This window comes from Mesoplodon mirus (genome assembly GCF_964341445.2).
Source record: "Mesoplodon mirus genome assembly, chromosome: 16".
Lineage (NCBI taxonomy): Eukaryota > Metazoa > Chordata > Mammalia > Artiodactyla > Ziphiidae > Mesoplodon > Mesoplodon mirus.
This window is the reverse complement of record NC_138992.1, coordinates 37814194-37834660: the sequence shown is the minus strand read 5'-3', so window position 1 is coordinate 37834660 and position 20467 is coordinate 37814194. Positions and strand designations below refer to the sequence as shown.

General features: G+C 39.8%; 1 protein-coding gene across 2 annotated transcripts in view; it reads left to right on the top strand.

The window, feature by feature from the left end:
- The window catches only part of CPQ (carboxypeptidase Q), a 508335-nt gene that overhangs the window by 391960 nt on the left and 95908 nt on the right, over nucleotides 1-20467 (top strand). The window contains exon 7 of one of the 2 annotated variants that reach the window (XM_082601612.1): nucleotides 17556-17757. In XM_082601612.1, coding sequence (XP_082457738.1) covers nucleotides 17556-17757 — 202 coding nt within the window. Of the gene's footprint in view, nucleotides 1-76; nucleotides 616-17555; nucleotides 17758-20467 lie in introns of those variants that run through there. The other variant, XM_082601613.1, reaches the window with a different exon arrangement.

Genomic DNA, 20467 nt, shown 5'->3' with positions numbered 1-20467 from the left:
GCTTTTCGTCGAGTGCTGCTTTCAGTTGGTCTAATTGGGAGCAGTACTTATTGGAATTAATCATTTGGTTTTCCAGAAGGAGCTCATAATAGAGGACTCCCTTCCAATCCCACCATATACACAACCTCACCTGCTTTGGATAAAGACCGGCCTTTGGCGCGGTTGGTGGTGGTTCATTTCGCTTGCCCCACAATCTCTTTCATTCCACTTTACTGTACAGTATCCACTTTTCATCTCCCATCACAATTTGTTTTAAAAACAGAATGTTTTTGTTACGTTTAAGTAGAGAATCGCATGTGGAAATATGGTCAAGAAAGTTTTTTTCGCTTAACTTATGTGGAACCCAAACATCAGAGCAAGTCACATAACCAAGCTGATGCAAATGATTTTCAGTGCTTGATTTGGATATTTTGAGTATGTCAGCTATCTCCCGCGTGGCATAATGTTGATTGTTCTCAATTCATGTCTCGATTTGATCGCTATCAACTTCAACTGGTCTGCCTGACTGTGGAGCATCCTCCAGCGAGAAATCTCCAGCACGAAACTTCGCAAACCACTTTTGACACGTTCGATCAGTCACAGCACCTTCTCCATACACTGTGCAAATCATTTTTTTGCGTTTCAGTTGCGTTTTTACCTTTCTTGAAATAACAAAGCGTAATGTGTCGAAAACATTGCTTTTTTTCTTCCATCTTCAATATTAAAATGGCTACACAAAAATTCACCAGTTTTGATGTTTTTTTTTAATGCATGCTGATATGACAGCTGTCACAATACAGTCTAACAAAATTGTTCTGAATGAAGTTAAAGACAACTAAGCTCTACTAAAGCCATCGTACGGGAAAAAAATGAATGAATTTTTTTGCCAACCCAATAAAATCAAAAAAACATCCAAACAGAACTTTCAGTGATGTGAAACTCTTCACACTAATAAATGTTAAAATCATTCCACTATTTAGAAGATAGTCTTCAGATCAGAGGCTCTCCTGGGTACCACCTTAGGACATCTCCCACTGCCTCTAATCTTAAAAGAAAGGAAAATTGAGATCCTTGAGAGACAGATATAGTATATGTATTTATCTGTTTACATCTATTCTACATGTGTTGAGCTTAGACACCTAGGAAAATATATCGAGAGCCTCCATAAATCGAGTCCAGCTTCCTTCTTCCAGGATAGCTGTGCCTAATACACTAAGTACAGAGGATACACCAGGATGGATCCCTACTTATGTTATTTTTAAAGATTTCCAAGGACAGAGATTTCATTGTGTCAATATTTTTTAACATTATTAAACAACAAGCATATTGCAGGCCGTGTCCACTTAGCAATGTCTTAATTTAAGGATACAACTTAGAATGCCAGAGGAGCAGTTATAAAACAAGGTAGCCATCAGGTCTCCAAAAGTTAGTGTACCTTAACCTTGCCTACCTTAGTAGTTTCTGTGTAAAACACTAAGGAAGGAAAGGTGAATTATGGGATGGGGGATGCATTGTGAATTGCAAAAGAGAAATTTAAACATTATTTGCAAAGTAAACTCAAAGAACAAATGATTTAACACTTTTTCTGTTTTTTGTTTGTTTGTATTTGTTTTTAAGAAAGTGGACTCTAATTTATTCTTTCCTTGGTGGGGAGATTTTAAAAATTTATACCTTTAATATGTTCTTTTCTTCATATTGGGAACTCAGTTTGTTACTACTCTTGGCAAACTGTTTTCTGAATATGTGGAAAATTGTACCTGCCAGAATGGATTGGTGTTTGCTCTTCTTCAGTGAAAGGTGGCTGTGATCAAAAGCTGCCTCTCTCGGGTAGTTCAGCCTGCCAAAGTCTAATGCAACAGAAATGGAAAGGAAAAGGAAAATGAAGGATATATTCAAGAGTGTAACAAATAATTGGAACCTAAGGCACTAAGTCTATTGGCTTCCACAAGAGCTTGGCAGAAATACTGACCGCCCATGTGATTTTTATCTTCACATCTTTAAGGCAATTACCTTGACATGGAACACAGTAGTGATGGCTTCCATTGAAAGGCTCTATTTAAACATCTTTTTTCTGAGTCACCAAGATAAGAATGGAGCAAATGAAGATGGAAAAAATAATCACTTGTATACAAAGCTTCTACCTTCAGTTCTCTAAAACTGTGTTAATACCTAATTTATGACATTCCTATTGTACAAAAATATTGAGAATGCAAATATAATTTCCCAGCTAATTAGTTCATTATATGGAAGTGACACATGTGAAGTAATAGTTTAATGTGGTCTTCATAAAAGTCAGCAATTGTGGACTTTCACTTAAAATTTTCAAGTGGAATGAAATTCACTTTTCTCATGACTACTCTAAATAAAAAGTGCCTTCCTCATTTACGTGTATAATACTACCTTCTTTTAGCAGATATTTATCATTGAAGTAGGGTAGTGAGACTTATGTGAGTAAATTATTACTGACAGCGAAACCCAAGGAATGTCTAGGGGTACGGCCACCAGCAGCTGCGAGAGTCTGGACTATTCCTCTCTCTTCTTTTTTTTTTTTTTTTTTTTTTTGCCGTACGTGGGCCTCTCACTGTTGTGGTCTCTCCCGTTGTGGAGCACAGGCTCCAGACGTGTAGGCTCAGCGGCCATGGCTCACGGGCCCAGCCGCTCCACAGCATGTGAGATCCTCCCGGACCGGGGCACAAACCCGCGTCCCCTGCATCGGCAGGCAGACTCTCAACCACTGCGCCACCAAGGAAGCCCCCTCTCTCTTCTTAAATATGGCTCGAGCAGTTGATGTACGAATAGTGGTGGAAGAAATGTCCTTTTACGTTTCCAAAAAAACCAAAAACTCAGCCATTCACACCTCTTCAGCTAGAACAACAGAACGTCAAATATTGTATTCTCAGATTTAAGCTATAAAATAATGGTGGAGCCTGAGAGAGGGGAGAGAAAATTAAGGAGGGACTTCGTGGGATTGGTTGGAAGAGATTCAATTCTCCATTTCTTTGATTTAAGGATTATCACTTTTAGGGAGTGCAGTTAGGAATAATAAAGCTTTTCAGGAAAAATAAGACTACATTAAATGTACAGTTTTAAAAAACTGACAATAACGTACAATATCTCACACTTTTGTAGTCAGAATCAAAGTCTCTCCGAGTCTAAAGATGGCGCTGGATACCTTTGGGTCCTGAGCAGTGAGGCCTCATGTAGGGGTGAGAGGCCGCTTTGTGTAACCTGTACTCCTTATTTTGACGAGGCGCTAAGGATGCACCTTCAGGGTTGACAGCATGATTATGAGGCATATTGAATATAGGCTTTCCTCTGTATTTCCAGTGGAGCTACGTTTTGGGGTTTTTTTCCATTTAAAAAATTTTAATATTTCTAAAACTCATACAGCTTCTTTTGAAATTCTAAGGACGCTTTCGACAAATTGTTCAGTACCAGAGTAGAGGCCTCCATGACGCATGTTTGGTGACACCTGTCTTCACTAACCCTGAACACTCTAGGGTCTAGTCTGAGCATCTGGCGATTTCTACTGCCTTTCATTGCTTTGCCTCACACATGAAAATCAATCTTCTGTGTACATAAAAACTTATAAAGAATTTAAATCAAAATTAGGGGCTCACATTTAAAATTTAGTGATCTATATCGATACTAATGCCAATAACTTAACCAAAGTGTAAAATGAAATCCCAGAGACCATTTGTGTATGAAGACGTTTGTACACAGACAAACAGTGACAACTAATATATGGCACGATTTGTTTCATTGCCTGGAATTTGGCAAGTGTCTTCTGGAATGTATCAATAACAAGGTGCATTCCAATTACCAAAATGCTAAAATAGGAGGAAAATGTGATTCTTAAAATCAAGGAAATTTGGTGTTTATCTGTTGAATTTTATAGTGGCAGAAATAGGAGACACACAAAAAAAATCAGAAAAGTAGTATTTAAGTAGCTCCTTGGTTCCTGATTTACCTTAGATTGTCCACTTTCCACCCATTGTCCTGCCATAATTATTGATCTTTCACTCTCCAAGCTCTCATCGGTTTGGATGATCATTTATATGGCTGTTTTACTTATTAGGCACTCTTGTTGGTGACACTAACAGTAAAAAGTCTCAAGAGAACTGAATAATTTGGTATACAATATACCTTTGAATACACGTAATAAATTCATATGATCCTCTGAAAAGCCCTGTTAAATTGGTCCTTGTTGAAGAGGATGTGAAGCTCAGGGAGATTAAATGACCTGCCAAATTCATTCAGCTGTTATGTTACAGAAGCAAGACTGCAATCCAGATATCCAGGGCAAATGAATTCTAGTGAGTTTAGTAATAATAACAGGAGGAATGATCACTGTCATCATCATCATCATCATCATCACCATCATCACCTTAATGGTGAAGCTACCACTTACCCAACAGAGGTTCATGACCATTGTTTGTTCCATGCACCACTTTGGCAGTCTGGTAAAGCCTATGAACATCTTCTCAAATAATATTTTTGAATGCATAAAATAAAATGCATAGTATTACAAGGATATGAATTCTATTAAAATGCAGTTATCAAAATTTTTAAAATAAATACATGATATTGGTATGTTTTCTAAATGCATAAAATAATAAGATCTTGCAGTATTATCTATTACTGTAATTTCAAAGTAGTGATGAACATAAGGATTGAGAGTTCTACAATAAGTCTAATATGATATGAAAATATCTGTGATTTCTATTGGTGACAAAGCGACAGGTTCTGCTAATACTACTGTGGTTTGTTACTTACATCCATAATTGAAGGAAATTCTAAATTTCAGTTAGAGGATATTGAAAGTAAAGATGTAATTTTTTCCCACTCCAGTTCACCGACTGACTCCAAATTTATGAACCACCAAGGGGTGCCCGGTTAAGAACTCCTGCTTTGAATAAACTGGCAAAATAACTATTAGTATCCCCATCTTACAAATGAATAAACTGAGGCCCAGGGTATTAAGTAACTTGCCTAGTATTTTTCACCTAATGGCCGAGAAGGGTATCAAGTGATATTAGCATCTGTGCATCACCTCCTCTAACTTCCCAGTGTCGATCACCATTGAAGTGGGAATTGTAGCATCCACTCCACTCTAAGACAGATGACCCCGTAAGGATTATTACCCTAATCACTTGTATCTCCTTCAAACACTAATGTTGTATCTCCTTCAAACACTAATGATATCCTTGATGAAGATTGCAGATAACCAAAGAGAAATCTGGGGTGAGGTCTGTGTGCCTGACTAACTGTTTATGTTCAACTTGCCTCAAGCGTTTCTAGTGTTTGGTCTTCGCTAAGTGGTCCTCAGGTGGCTTTTCAGAATGATCATTATTTCCAACGTGTTTGATGCTGTTTTCTACTGTAGCGATTTTCCTCTTCTACCTTTAGGTGATTACTGCTGTTGCTTATTACTATTCTCAGATGAGGGAAATTGTTTTTCTCCACATCCCTTATCTCAATATACGTACCTATTTGGATTTTTTTCTGTAATTGCTATAATTCCTTAGTCTCTTTTTATCTAAACTATACCTATTAAATTATCTTAACTCTTCTCAAAGCTAAATTGCCTCATTTGTTTATTATTTTTCCTTCATTTTGTCTGAATACTTTAAAGCTTACTAAGTATGCAAAGCAATTGTTAAAGCTCTAAATAGTCCCAGGATTCATGTATTAGTTTCTGTAATTGAGTCTTAGTGATGACACCACGTATTATTAATCTCACGTTGTACTAACTCTAGCATAACAAACCTTAAGGTTTCTTTTGAAAATTATTTAATATTTTAAAAAATCTATGTATATGACCCCTGGGCAGTTCAGTTGTTAATTGCTCATCCTTTCTCCTCCTGTTAATGGTGGCCATTTTATTTTGGCAAATCTTGCATATTAGGGTTTCTCATCTCTGATAGTGAAATGACCATGACATAGGGATTCTACATAAGGATGTCTTCCAGCACTGTTTTCACCTGAAAAGGAGATTCCTTTTGCCACACAGCTTTGAGAATAAGAGTATCTTAGTATTTCATTATTGAAGGAATTTTAGAAGTTTCGCTTGTATTTAGGGAACTGAAGGGCATTTTTGATTGCTATCACTTTATACAGCCTTCTAGGAAGGATTTATTTTTAGCACATATAACGGATGTTTTAAAAACTTGTATATTTGAAGAGCTTTATAAAATATACACTAAAGATTCAGCTTTCACCTTTAGTTGTTGAAACTTATGCTTTCTTGAGAAGATTAAAAAAAAAACATATTCTGAAAAACTGATGTTGCCTTTTACCACCAGCACTAGCAACCATCTCATCATTATCTTCACCACCACCGTCACCCAAAATAGCATCTAGAGGTGTGCTTACAGGGTTTACACATGCATACATACACACATATGTGTTTAAACACATACATACACGTATTTATTCATTCACTCAGCACATGTTTGTTGAGAGCCTTCTAAGTTCCAGGCACTGTTTTAAACTCTGCCCTCCTCTTACTTTGCCCTCCTCTTGTGCATCAAGGCTGATGATGTGGATAAATGAGTAAAATGATATGAGAACAGCTGAAGAGAAAAACAAGACGGGACAGAGATAGGGTATATGTGAAGGGAGTGTTTGAATTTTTGTTGGTGGGGGGCAAAAAAGACCACTGCAGTAAGGTTTGAGTAAAGGTCTGAAGAAGATAAAGAAGTAGCTCTGTGGGTATCTGGAAGAGAACATTCTAGGGAAGGTGCTGATGGAGTGTAGGGGGCATTCTGGGAATAGCGAGGAAGCTAGCATACCTGAATTGGTGCAGGGAAGGGATAGTAGCAGGACAGAGGAGCCCAGATCATGTCAGGTCTCATGGGCCATTTTCTCTGAGTGAGATTAGAACTCTTGGAGGCTTTTGAGCAGAGAACTAACCTGATCTGAATTAATAGTCTAAAAGGATTGCTCTGGAAGCTGGTTTGAGAATAGACTGAAGGAGGACCAGAACCAAACAAGGCTGAATAATCCAGGTGAGAGATTATGGTAACTTGTGCCAGGATGGTAGCAGTGGATGAAAAGTTGTCAGCCTCTGGATATATGTTAAGGAAAGAGCCCAGAGGATCTGATGATGGATTGTATATAGAGTGTGAGAGAAAGAAAAGAGTCAAGTGTGACCCCACAGTTTGAGGCCTGAGCAAGTCGAATGGGAGGAGTTGGGTAGAGGGGTGTGAGGAGGGGGTCAGGAGCTCAGTTTTGGACATGTCAAGTTTGAGATATTGTGCATCCATGTCGAGAGGTCAAATACAGAGCTTGGTAAAAAAAAAAAAAAAGAAGACTAGAGTTTAGGGGAGAGGTCTACAGATAGCCATGGTCATGGATTTTTCTCCATATAAATGTTCCATCTATATCGACAATACTACATTCCTTCTCTCTACACCTCTGCCTCCTGTCCAGTGGAAGCTCAGCTTCTGTGCTTTCAACACTGGGATTGCTATTTTTGCTCTCCAGGGGATATAAGATCCTCTGGTTCCCAGGGTTAACATTCTCCACAGGTGTCCTCCATCCCATCCTCATGAGACTCATTGGGAGTCACTATCTCTGGGCTGTTCTCTCCCTACTCCTGATTCAGTCTCCATCTCTCCTCTCCTTTCCCCATGGCCATTGTAGCCTCTAAAGGGATTGGATGCACCACCATTCCATTCAATAAGTCAGTTGATTTTGTTTGATTGGAATGGTTTTGTTCAGCCTTCTTTGAGGTTCAATTCAATATTCTATAGACAACTTGAGGCCACTTTCATCATAACACCAAATAACTAGTAACTCTTGCCCCCAGGTTCTTCCTGGCCAAGATCATTTCTTCCATTCTTTTGGTGAAGAATTCTAGAAATTCAACTGAGCAAGCACTTGGGCATTTCATCAGATCCTAAGGTGCTTCTGGAGAATGTTTCTGGCTCTGCTCATAGATATTCTCCTAAACCCACGTCAGCAAAGGAGGGATGATTTAACACACGGGCAAGATTACAACCAGACTCTTTAATTTTTTTAATTATAAAATTCCAACTTTCCCACATATCCAAATTATATATAAACATATGAATCTTCTTTGAATCAATAATATAGAATATTCACTCATTCAACAAATATTTATTGAGCCCTGTTACATATTCTTGGTGTTGTTTCAGGGAGTTCCCTGTCATTAGGGAGCCTAGATGCTTCCAAATATCACATAGGCCATACTTATACTAAAAACGTGTTTATTCTTTATCTAAACTTCAAATTTAACTAAGTATCCTGCATTTTATCTGGTCACTGAGGTCATGTGACAGCTTGTCTGGGATGGATGGTCAAAGATGGCCCAACTTGTGGAAACTGGGGCAGACTGTCATCTGGGCTGCTCTCCCCATGTGGTACCTCAACTAGCCCAGGCTTCTTTACATGTCAGTCTTAGGGCAGCAAAAAGTCAAGGTGGCAGCTGTAAGGCTTCTTTTGATTCATGCTCTGAAGTTGCAAGTGGTCACTTCTGCCAGAGTCTGTTGGTCAAATAAAGGCACAGGGCTGGCCTACATTCAGAGGGTGGGGAAAGAGATTGCACCTCTTGATGAAAGGAGTGGCAAATTCACATTGGAAAAGGGAATATACACAGGGAAGGGAAGGATTTATAGCCATTAAACAATCAATCACAAGTAGTAAACACAGCAAAGAAGTCTCTGCCATCAGGAGCCAAACACTATTCTAAGAAGAGACAGACAATAAAGATAAACATTCATTGTTGATACAAAGGAGAAAAAGAAAGCATAATCAGGGGGTTAGAGCGTGTTATCAGGAGTGTTAGGGGAGGTCTTCTTTTATATAAGGTGGGCAGGAAGACTCCCCTAAGAAGAGGACATTCAGCAGAGCCCAAAAGGAAGTGAGAAATATCCAGAGGAATGGGGTAACAAGCAGAGGAAGTAACAAGTTCATAAGCTTCAGAACCCAAGCATTATTGAGGAACTGAAGGTGGCCAAAACAATGAAAGTGAAGTGGAGAGAAGTAGGAGATGAGGTCAGAGAAGTTATGGAAGGTCAGGCTCAATCTACATCTATGGCCTTATAGGCAAATATAAGGGCTTTGCCTGTTACCTTGTGTGAGCTGGAAGCCACATGCAGAGTTCCAGAAGAGGAGTAGCATCATTTGACTTAGATTTTTTTTAACAGGGTCACTCTGGCTTCTGAGTAGGGAATACACCAAAGAGTGGCAAGGGTTGAAGTGGTTGGGAAGCTATTGCAATACTCTAGGTGAGGGGTAATAGTGGCTTGAACTGGGTGAGAATAGTGGAGCTGGTGAGTTGTTGTTGAACAATAGGTCTATTTTGAAAATAAAGCCAACAGGATTTGCTGATAGATTACATTTGGGGTGTAAAAGCAAGAAAGAAGCCAAGAATTAGAGAGGAGTCAAAATTTTTAGACTCAGCAACTAGAAGAATGGATTTGCTATTTATTGGGTTGGACCCTCCTTATAAGAGGGAGGCAAGAACAGCAAAGGCAGAAGAAGGCAACGTGATGACAGAAGCAGGAGGAGAAAAGGCAATGAGATGAGGAGCCATGAGCCAAAGAATAGAGGAAGCTTCGAAAGCTGGAAATGTCAAGGAAATGGATTCCCCCTTAGAGCCTCCAGAAGGAACCAGCCCTGTCAACACCTTGATTTTAGCCCTATAAGACTCATTTCAGACTTACGACATCCAGAACTGTAAGAGAATACATTTATGTTGTTTTAAGCCACCAAATTTGTGGTAATTTGTTACAGCAGCAATAGGAAACTAATACATGATTAGACCTTTAAATAGAGATGCTGAGTAGCTGTTCATTATGAGTCTGAACTTGAGGAGAGAGACATAGAATGTGAATTGGAGCTCATCACAATATAGGTTTATTTAAAACCATAAAGCTGGATGAGAGCACCAACAGGGTGAGGATAGAGAAATGAAAAACCTTTGACTGTTTTTGACCACCCCAACATCTAAAGATCAGGAGAGTGAGAAAACCAGCCAACAAATGAGAAGCCATTTCCAGTGATGCATGAGGAGACCAGAGAGTCTACGGTCCCAGAAGCCAAGGGAAGAAAGTATCGGCAGGTGTAAGCAAGTGACAAGTTCAGCTCCATCAAATATTCACAATGTAGTGCTAAGTGATCTCAATCTTGAATTTTTCGCTAACTTCTACAAAAATTCTACGAGAGACAATTGATATTTGAGAGTAGGATAGAAAAAGGAGGCACCATTAATAATTATACCAAGACAAAGGATGTAAATTGGGACTGCCCAGGGCAAACAGGAATGTATGGTCCTCCTATTTGGCTTCAGTCTCAATAACTGTTAAATAAATACAGTTTACTTCCTAAAGAAACATCTTTACTGAAATATCACTTAATATTTTGCTTTTGGCTTTAATTGAGGATCAATATTTAGGAAATAGTGCTAGGAAAGATATTTCTGCCTCTTTTATAAAACTGTTATTGGAGACTTTGTTCTTTATTATGTTCAATGTTCCTCATAGAAAGAACCATGTGGTAATTCCTCTTAGAATGGAATGCTGGGAAAACTGTTGCTTTTTTCAAGGAGCTAGTGGTATCCTTTCTTTTCCTAGATAATGAGAGCTTCATAGTACATGGTTCTTCCCTCTTCCCTTGGTAGCACGAGCTAGAACAGTTATATCTTCAAGTTGCAGTTAGGGTACCATGTCAAATTTTCCCAGCTGTGACTTTCTTTCTCCTCAAATATTTCTTGAGTACCCACCCTGTGCTGAGCTTTGTTATTTAAGCTACAGGTATGGCAGAGATCCACACAGATTTGATCCCTGCCTTCATGGCATTTTCTTGGTTCTCAAGAGTTTACATACTTTTAAAATATGGTGTTAGTATCTAATAGGAAGCCTTGAATTCTTTCAAGAGCAAAGTAGGTATAAAGGACACATAGAATAAAGTGCAACATTGCAGTATATTATTTAGATAGGGGTGTGGCGTGTTAGGAATGGAAGGCGAGGGGAGAGGTAGAGCGTGAAACCTTGAGTAGAACCAGAGCCTTGAAGCTCCTCATGTTTTTCATGAGGTTTCAGACCCACTATTGTGCTTTTGAGAGAAAAGAAGGCACGTTTAAGGAAATAAAATGATTTCTAAAGCTGTGTTTAGCATCTTTACTAATAGTAGTGAAGAGTGCTTGATCAAGTAAAGCATTTGAGGATATTGTCATAATCCAAAAATGCTCTAAGTGCTTGTCTACTGGCTATAGAGAAAAGAGAATTGATGATGAATTGTGTTGTAATATGATATGCCCTAGGACTGAGTGAATATTTCAGTTCCAGATTATAAAGTAGCCTATTTTTGCAGGACAAGAAAATAAGTACTGTATTTTTTTTTTTTTTTTTTTTTTTTGTGGTACGTGGGCCTCTCACCGTTGTGGCCTCTCCCGTTGCGGAGCACAGGCTCAGCGGCCATGGCTCATGGGCCCAGCTGCTCCGCAGCATGTGGGATCTTTCCAGACCGGGGCACGAACCCGTGTCCCCTGCATCGGCAGGCGGACTCTCAACCACTGCGCCACCAGGGAAGCCCCATAAGTACTATATTTTTAAAAGAAATAAGCTATCTACTCATAAGAAGAGGAACTCCTTTCAGTTATAACCTTGGCTAGGGATTTAAAGAGGCTGCTGTAGTCTTCCCAGTCAAGAGAAGGGGATTGATTAGAAGTCAACCAGAAAGCACTGTCCTGGCTGGTAAGACCCCACCATCAAAAACAAGAAACATGTCTTTATGTTTATTAAGCATGTAACAGTGTCAAAGAAGAAAGGTCAAACAAAGGAAGGGATCCTCTTTTAGACAATTTAGTTCTTACACTTTGATAGCAGCATGATGGGTACAAGAGGAGACAGGGGGATACCATGCGACAGAGGAGGTTGAGAGGGATAGAGAATGAAAAAGGCAGAGACAGCTGCTTTCACAAAGCCAGCTGTGTTGGAGATGTCTCTTCTATAACTGCTTATTGAAATGTATATGAAACTAGTAACATGAAACACTGGGGCAATGTATTATGTTAAAGGAATCAAAATTTAATTGTGGAGACTTTGAGTCCCACTGATTCCAACTATTGATTATGTTGCTTCAACATGCAGGAATAAAATTAAAAGCTGAGATTGACAACAAGCTGCCATATAAACCATTTTTTAAGTCTGTCTACCAAATACCCTGGATGTTGGATTGTTTTTATTCCTGAAAGAAATGTAAATACAGTCATAATTCCTATATAATATAAATAAAATTCTTATTTCTTTTAGCCTAGGTTTATGCCATATTTTCAGCCTTCTGACTCACTATTGTTACTGTAGTGACATTTAGAGAGGGATCGTGTGTTTTCCATAAGTTTAAGGGCTATCCACGGACCTTAAGTAGCTCAAGAGGAGAATTCACTGAGATCTAGAGTGCTTCGAACAACCCTGTGAAAATTGGATTGCCTGAAAACACAGGTTTGTCTCACAAGAGAAACCTTCTGTGCACACGCAGAGAATGACAGGGCTGGAAAGGGATCTCTGGAAGCCATTTATTCTGTCCCATCTCCCGGCAGCATGGTGACTAAACCACAATAGGTGTCTGTGATTTTCGTACTAATGTAACTTACCCAAGACTGCCTATTCCCCCGAGCCACAGCCAGTTTAGCTGTCAAACAAAAATAACTTATGGCACTCCACCTTGTCATCATGCCTTTCCTGGCTCTCCCCTGGGTCCCCAGGGCTGTTCAAAACTGAATGCTGGAGACTGCCAGAAATAAAAGTCTGAACCTCGGGGTAGACCTGACCAGAAAGTAAAACCTATTCTTGGTTTTGCACAGCAGGGAGAAACCTCTTTCCCTATATCCCATCATAATAGGGATTTGAGCTAAAGTTCCGTGAAGCATCCCCGCTCCAGTTACACCCTTTGAAATGTGAATTCCAGGGTCACTGGCAGCACTGGAGAAGATGATTATAGCAACTCAGCACATGGTCTCATAGGATGATTTCCTTTTGAGAACTCGTTTTTGAGCCTACCACCTGACCAAATAGCATCACCACCATCATCTGTAAAATATTAGCATTTACCGGAGCGGGAAAATGGTACCGAGACTGATTGCCCTGTGTCGGGGGCAGAGTGGGCGGGAACCGTTTACTTCTTTGAAGATTGAACTGAGGAGGCTACGTGATTAATTCGAATAATTAGGAGTCTCTTCCTCGTCAGTTGATTTTGGGGATTGCAATTTTAGTTCAAAACCAAAGACAGGTTACCTAGGTTAGGAGAAAATAAAAGCTTTGAAACAAGAAGCTGCATTTGGGAGGAAAGGAAATGTTGAACTTGGGTCTATATTTCTGAAGAAGAATTATCTGGAATTTTATAAAAGCACAGAACACAAACATCATCCCTGTGTTTAGATTAGGAAGGAAGCATTTGAAAACATGCAATATGTATTTTAAACATGGTTCTACTTTCTAATCTTGTGTTGCTCCCAAAACTGGCTAATGGTTACCAAATTGTTCTTTGGCAGAGTAAGCTGACGCTTAAAAAAAAGAAAAAAAGGAAAAGAGGTGATAGGATGTGATTCTAGCGCAGGACAAAGTTATGAATCCTCAACCCTGAGCAGATACTAACTAATCCGGCAATCCCAACCTAGAGGTTATAGCCAGGAACATTTCTCTGCATCACATTATGTCCGTTACATGGCAAAGAAGGACAATTTCCATGGCTCCTAGTAAAGAGATGTTTCTCTTTATGAAGAGAGCAGAGTGAAGCGTTTACAGATAATATCTGAGCTTGTCACTGAGCTTCTCAGCCTCCTCATCTATATGTTTGCCTCAATCAGTGCAGGTTATCTCAGCAATAAAGCATTCAATCTCTAGTAGTAGGTTTCTCCCTACATCCTATAACCAGGAGGATGGATATTTTGTTTTGTGTGCTGAAGTGGGTTGATTGAAACCAGCATGGCCCTGCTCTGCCTTCACTAGCTATAATCAGCTTTTCAAATCTACACTGAGTATGTCCCCAATGACTGAGATGACATAGTGAGGAACGTGTTTGTGGCCACACATTCCTGAGAAGCAGCAGTTCTAACAGCCCAGTGACCCGACTTATTCATTCCTGTTTCTTTGTGCAGAGACATTTTGTTTTCCAAGCTCTTTGGCCATGTGCTAACGATTAGACAATGACTCCATAAATGAGGAGAAAAACGGTGTCATGGGCGGTGGGTGGTTTGTTTTCTTAGTTCTTTATTGAAAACATATGGAGATGTTTATATATAAATAGACAACAATAGACTGCTGCCATCGTGATAGCAGCAGCTATTAAAATTCTACATGAATAGAGATCAAACTTGTGTCTGCCTACGCCAGAATTCCGGTTTACTGAGATCTGCATATCCTGTCTAATTTGGGTTGAAAAGATGTTTTATTGCTTTACTTTCTATTCCTAGTTGGAAGGAAATGGCGAACCAAGGGTTTTGTTCTTGTTTTTGTTTTTGTTTCGTTCTTCTCTTTGCTTAATCAAATTACTGCGTTAGCAGGGACAATAAATTCTGTCCAATCGGACCTTGTATTGTGATCATGCAAAACTATTTTAAACTCTATACATCTGTTTCACTACAGTCTTTGTATTTTTGGATTAGAAGTGAGGACTTGTGGCCCGACAGCTGGAAACAAGCATCAGCAGACAGGGCATTGGAGGGACTGAGAACACAGGCTTGGGGAGGCAGACCTCCGGGTTTGAATTCTGGCTGCTCCACTCACTAGCTAGGTAACCTTGGGAAAGTTAGCTAACCTGACTAAACCTCAGTTGCTTCATCTGTGAAATGAGACATGTGGCACTTATAGAATGATTGGGAACATTACATGGGATAAGCTGTAAAGCCTTTCATACAGTGTCTGGCATGTAGGAAGCCCTGCAAAAATGCTACATATGATCATTGTAAGCAGCTAACAGAATGATTTATATGGAGACCATCCTTGAAAATCTGAGAGGTACTGATGTTTAGTGGTAAGACCAGTAACAGCAACTATTGATCAAGTGCTCATTATATGTTGGGGTCTACATTGCACTCTTTCTTACAACTCCATGAATTGGGTACCAGTATTATCCCCATTTCATGGCAGAAGAAACTGAGGGGTTACACAGACTGTCCAGAGTCACAGAGCCCATGATTGGTTCATCTGTTGGTCAAACCCAGTCTGAATAATCCCAGAGCACATACTTGTTATCACTCTGCTAAAAAGGCTGCCACATAGACAGCGTCTGGCACCTTTGAAATCTCCTTTATTTACATTATTCTCAACATTCCCATTAACATCCTGGCATTGCACGGTACCATTCACAAAGCGTGGGGTGCCCTGTCCCTGGAACATCTGTTCATTTGCCGTTGAAGAGGGTCAAGAAGGCTTTAATGCATATTTTGTTAGGAGCCCTGACAAGTTCAACTCGCACACCACTTTCACTTTTGGTCTACAAATGTCTTTCCTTTGAAGACCCTCAAAGCTCCATATGTCCAGGCTCATTGTTCAAGCCTGGAAAAGAGCATTTGTCCCAGCCTACAAATGGAGAAGCCAGAGGCCAAGGCGACATGACTTGGAGACAGAGGGAGAGGCCAGTCACTCCCCTCAGCAGCCCTAGCATGTCAGTTGCTGAGTCAGGAATGGAGTCGAGTGGGTCCAGGGCTGTGCCCATCTCACCAGGCTGATGGCCAAAGTACTGACTAGCTCTACTTTTAACTAAATTTTATATAGTTAGGAGCAAATTGCCTAATTTTCTTGTTGGAAGGATGGGATCTGCCAGAAATATGGGAATCCTCACATACATTACCCAACTGTTTTTATTTGCAGATATATTATGTTATTTCTTTTCTCATTTTTACAGGGCAGGGAGAGAATTTGGGGCGGGGGGCAGCCCGGCACATAAGGGGACAGGGTTAAGACTGCCAAATTCATGTCAACTTGCTCACCTAGCACCGATGTGCTAGTTGAACGAGCCCCGAATATAAGACATTAATGTAAACATTTTGCATGTTATTAACTCTGATGATGCTACCGCCATGCAGTAGCCACAGCTGAAAGCAGAGGTGGTCCTTTTTATCATCAATGCCTTGGGTCTTTCTCTGATAATCACCATGAAGACAGAAATTCCTTAGAAGTCTGATCATCATCAACAACAACAAAATGACGTCCCAGGGCCATGAAGTTCAGTCCTATAAATGTTGGCAACGTCCTCCTTTAGAAACGAAGGGTACTGTTCTTGCCCTTGTAACAACAGTACCCTTCCATGGCAATAGTTAGGAAGTCATTGTAAAAGCATATCTGTTTTACAGAAAAAAAAATGTATGCAACCCTGAAATTGTTCTGTTGTAAGTGAAAAATCATTCTAATTCAGAACAAGCATGGCCTACTACTTACTCCCTCCCGTGCTAGTGGTGGCAGGGTGGAGTTTTGGAAAGCACAGAATTTCAGACCCAGCTCTCTCATTTGCCAACTGTGTGACTTTGAGCAAATCACTTGACTTCTCTGATCCTCAGTTCCTTTTCTATAAAACAGCATCAACCATAAAACTGCTCCGTCTACTTTATGGATTATGGAAGAAGATCAAAGGAGATTGTAAATATGAAAGCTCTCTGAAAGCACTGTAAAAATATTATTATTGATTTTTACTAGGTGAATAATGAGGATGACAGCTTGGGAATAACTCAACCGAGGTAGTATATGGTCAGTCTGGAAGAAGTGAATGGGTCCTGGGAAATAGATGGCCAGGCCAGTTTGAAGGACCTTAAACTTGCAAGTCTTAGGGCAGTGTGGCAATTTAGCTGTGCAGTCTGGTGAGAGGCTCTTATATTCTAAGCTCTTGCTGTGACCATATTGGCTACAGGGAATCACTGTGTGCTTTCTTACCAGACTTTATCTGGAAAAAGTTTACACACTAGTGGCCTGGCAGAGTTGCCAGGGTTTAGATGCTACAGCTGTACCCCAGAGAGAACAGCATTTCATGTGTTGTTCTATTACCTCCCTCCCTGGGGATTCGACAGATGGCACAACAATGGAATCAGAAACCCAAGACACACCTGTCAGTTTGATGCCTTTAAGCCTTCACAGAATTCATAATTAAAATAAGATAGAATATCCATCTAGGGGGAAGAGGTGCAGAGAAATAGGCCCACAGGTTACACCTTTTTTTGTCTAAGCATGGCTAATACTATCCAGAGGTCCCCACCATATAAAAGGAATTGTACCTGGTACAAGGTAGATGCTTAAGAAAATTGGTTGAAAGAATGAATATTATTGCTAGTAGCAATAATTGAGTAATTTTAATATGGAGTTTTATATTTATTTTCACTGAATTTTAAAAAAACCTTCCAAGTCAACTCAAATTTGGCAGATCCCAAGATGAGTAATTTTGCATCTCAGAACTGTTAGGTAATATGCAGACTGGATCCTAAGTCGAGCAGAGCAACATGTGCTTTGGCAACAACTGGTGAGGAGATAAAGTATTTGATTATTGTTTTTTTTGATAACTTCCAAAGAGAAAGCAGAGAAGCAACAAATATGAACCAAACACTTCTCTCTTTTGTTCAGGCAAATATTTCCAACTACAGCCTCGTGATGGAGTCTGACCTGGGGACCTTCTTACCCTCTGGGCTGCAGTTCACTGGCAGTGACAAGGCCAGGGCCATCGTGGAGGAGGTCATGTGCCTGCTGCAGCCCATCAATATCACACAGGTCTTTAGAGCTGGAGAAGGGACAGACATTAACTTCTGGATCCAAGCTGGAGTACCTGGTAAGAGCAATAGATGAAGTTGGGGTTCTTTACATAGAGCTACCAATTTAAAATAAAATTTCTGTTCTAACATGCCGCAGTAGATACTTGTAGGTCATTTAAAATATGGAAACCCTTAGCTTTGTCCACAAGGTATAATCTGATGATTTCCAATATTGGGATAATAATACTCCTTTTATTTATTTACCCATCTGTCTTCTCTTTCTGAGGTATAAGTTCCTCACTCCAAGAGATTCTGATTTAATGACTCTAGGATTGTGCCTAGAAATTGTTTTGTTTTTTGTTTTAAACAGGGGTCTGGTAATTGTAGCACAAATGATCTCCTGACCAAAATTTATGTAATAGAGTAGAATGCAATTATTACTACTAATATCCTTCTAGTTCTAGTCTTATGCTGCAGAAAGTTCTCTGACCCAAATAATTCCCTACCCAAATCCATGGTATCTGAAATTTTACCATTAGTGATTTATTCTTTGAGGTTGGGTACTTCTTGCTAATCATATTTTCCTAATGCAGAGACTACTTTAAGAGGTTGGACATAAACTAATTTACCCTGATCAGTGATTCATCAGGTTGATATTTTTAAGACAAGTCCTGGGCAGGGATGAAATTATGTAATAGGAATAGGCCTGGCGCTTACAGGACTAGAAAGGAGAGCAGTCCTAAAGAAGACAAACTTATAGTACTTCACAAATTTGCCCTAGACTGGCCACGAGGAAGGGTTATTGTTGATATTAGACCTCTATGACCTGGGGTTGTTCCCTCAACACCATTATCTCCATAATCAAAAACACCGTTAAAGAATCTATTTGCAAATTATTCTGTACTTGTATTATGCAAACAGGAAGTCCAGCTTTTGAATAGTTTTAAAATTATGGTTTCCAAAACCATTTCTATGGCTACAAAACATTTCACAGGTTTAAAAAAAAAGTCTCTCTAGATCCACCCCACTCCAGCTTTTTTTTTTTTTTTTAGCCTGCAAAATAGACTTTACCAATAGCATACTATATGGATTTAAACTTTTTTAAAAGCTCATTCTTTAGATAGTATAGATTAAAGCATATTTTAGATGTTAAGGTTGCTAATAATCTTTCATAACTAAAAATAGAAGGAGATCTTCTTTATTCTAAGACAAGAAACTAAATTCTCTCCAATGGTTTGTGTATATTTTAACCATATTGTGAAATATGGTTTTTTTTTTTAATGTTGAGCCTTCTTTTAATTTATTTATTTTTATTTTTGGCTGTGTTGGATCTTCGTTTCTGTGCAAGGGCTTTCTCTAGTTGTGGCAAGCTGGGGCCACTCTTCATCGCGGTGCACGGGCCTCTCACTGTCACGGCCTCTCTTGTTGCGGAGCACAGGCTCCAGACGCGCAGGCTCAGTAGTTGTGGCTCACGGGCCCAGCTGCTCCGCGGCACGTGGGATCTTCCCAGACCAGGGCTCGAACCCGTGTCCCCTGCATTAGCAGGCAGATTCTCAACCACTGCGCCACCAGGGAAGCCCATATTGTGAAATATCTTAAAACAACATTTCCATTTTCAGTGCCGTGGGTCATCTAGACAGACACGAGACTCTCTACATATACGTTTCTAATCATGATCAAGGTCTAGGGGAAGGGAGTTTGCCCTTTAAGTCCTATAGAGCGATTTTGTTTGAATTTTAGATTTTTCCTGACCCTTAACTTTTTCAATAAGAATCTTCCTAAAATTTCAGAAAAGCTAAGTAAGTTTGCTGGGGATAGAGGTGAGGAAAAGACTGACGGATTGTGGGTGAATTCGAGTGAAGACCGGGGGCGCTTAAAGGGGACGTGAGGAACTGAAGCCTGGACCGAAGTAGAACAAAACGTGTGCTGCCTCCTCCCAGCTAGTTTTGCTTCCGTTGCACTGGATCAACAAAAGAGAATCGGCTCTAGCTTTACTCCTTCCATGTAGATACTCCATAAGAATGGTTCTATTTGGAATTAACAAGTTGATTTGATTGTCTTCACAGAGGTAAAGAAGGCTTCCCCTCTTGCCACAGTGCTGTGGGGAATTTGAGCCCCCTTGTGGTTGCTTCAGCATTAATGCGAGTTCTAATTTACTGAACTAGTTGTCAGACACACTGTTAGGCTTTTTGAAGACACTGTCTGTTTGATCTGTACAACAATCCTAAGAGGTAAGTGCAATTATTCCTCTTCTTCAGATGAAGAAACGGACTCAGAGGGACCAAATGACTTGCCCAAGTCTCTCCGGCTCTTAAGTGTAGATGTCACCCTGAGAACAGGCCACTTTGGTTTCAAGGCTGGTGGCCCCTTTCCCACAATATGCAACAACACAGGGGCGTCTGGAATGCTGAGATGGTCTTCCAAATCTATGGCAGTGTCTGAAATGTTTATCTTACTCAGCTCTTGCTTATGCAAAGGATTTCAGTTCATTCCTGCTCCAGAATAATTTACCCCGGGGGAAAGGAGTTTGTTATTGTAAATAATTACTTATTTCTTCTCGCATTCTTTGTTCCACTCCCCTCTCTATCTCTGTAGATCAGGAAGGTTTATATAAACTTGGTAGTTCATTTAGACTGCAACTAATGTTTCCTGGAATTCTTTTTTATTTCGTTTAGAGTATTGTAAGATGGAACCAAATTATCGCTGTTTTCCCCTATTATTATTGAAGCTATCTTTTGATATTTCAAGTTTGGGCTCTTCCTGGAAGAAATAATGGAACTGTTTATA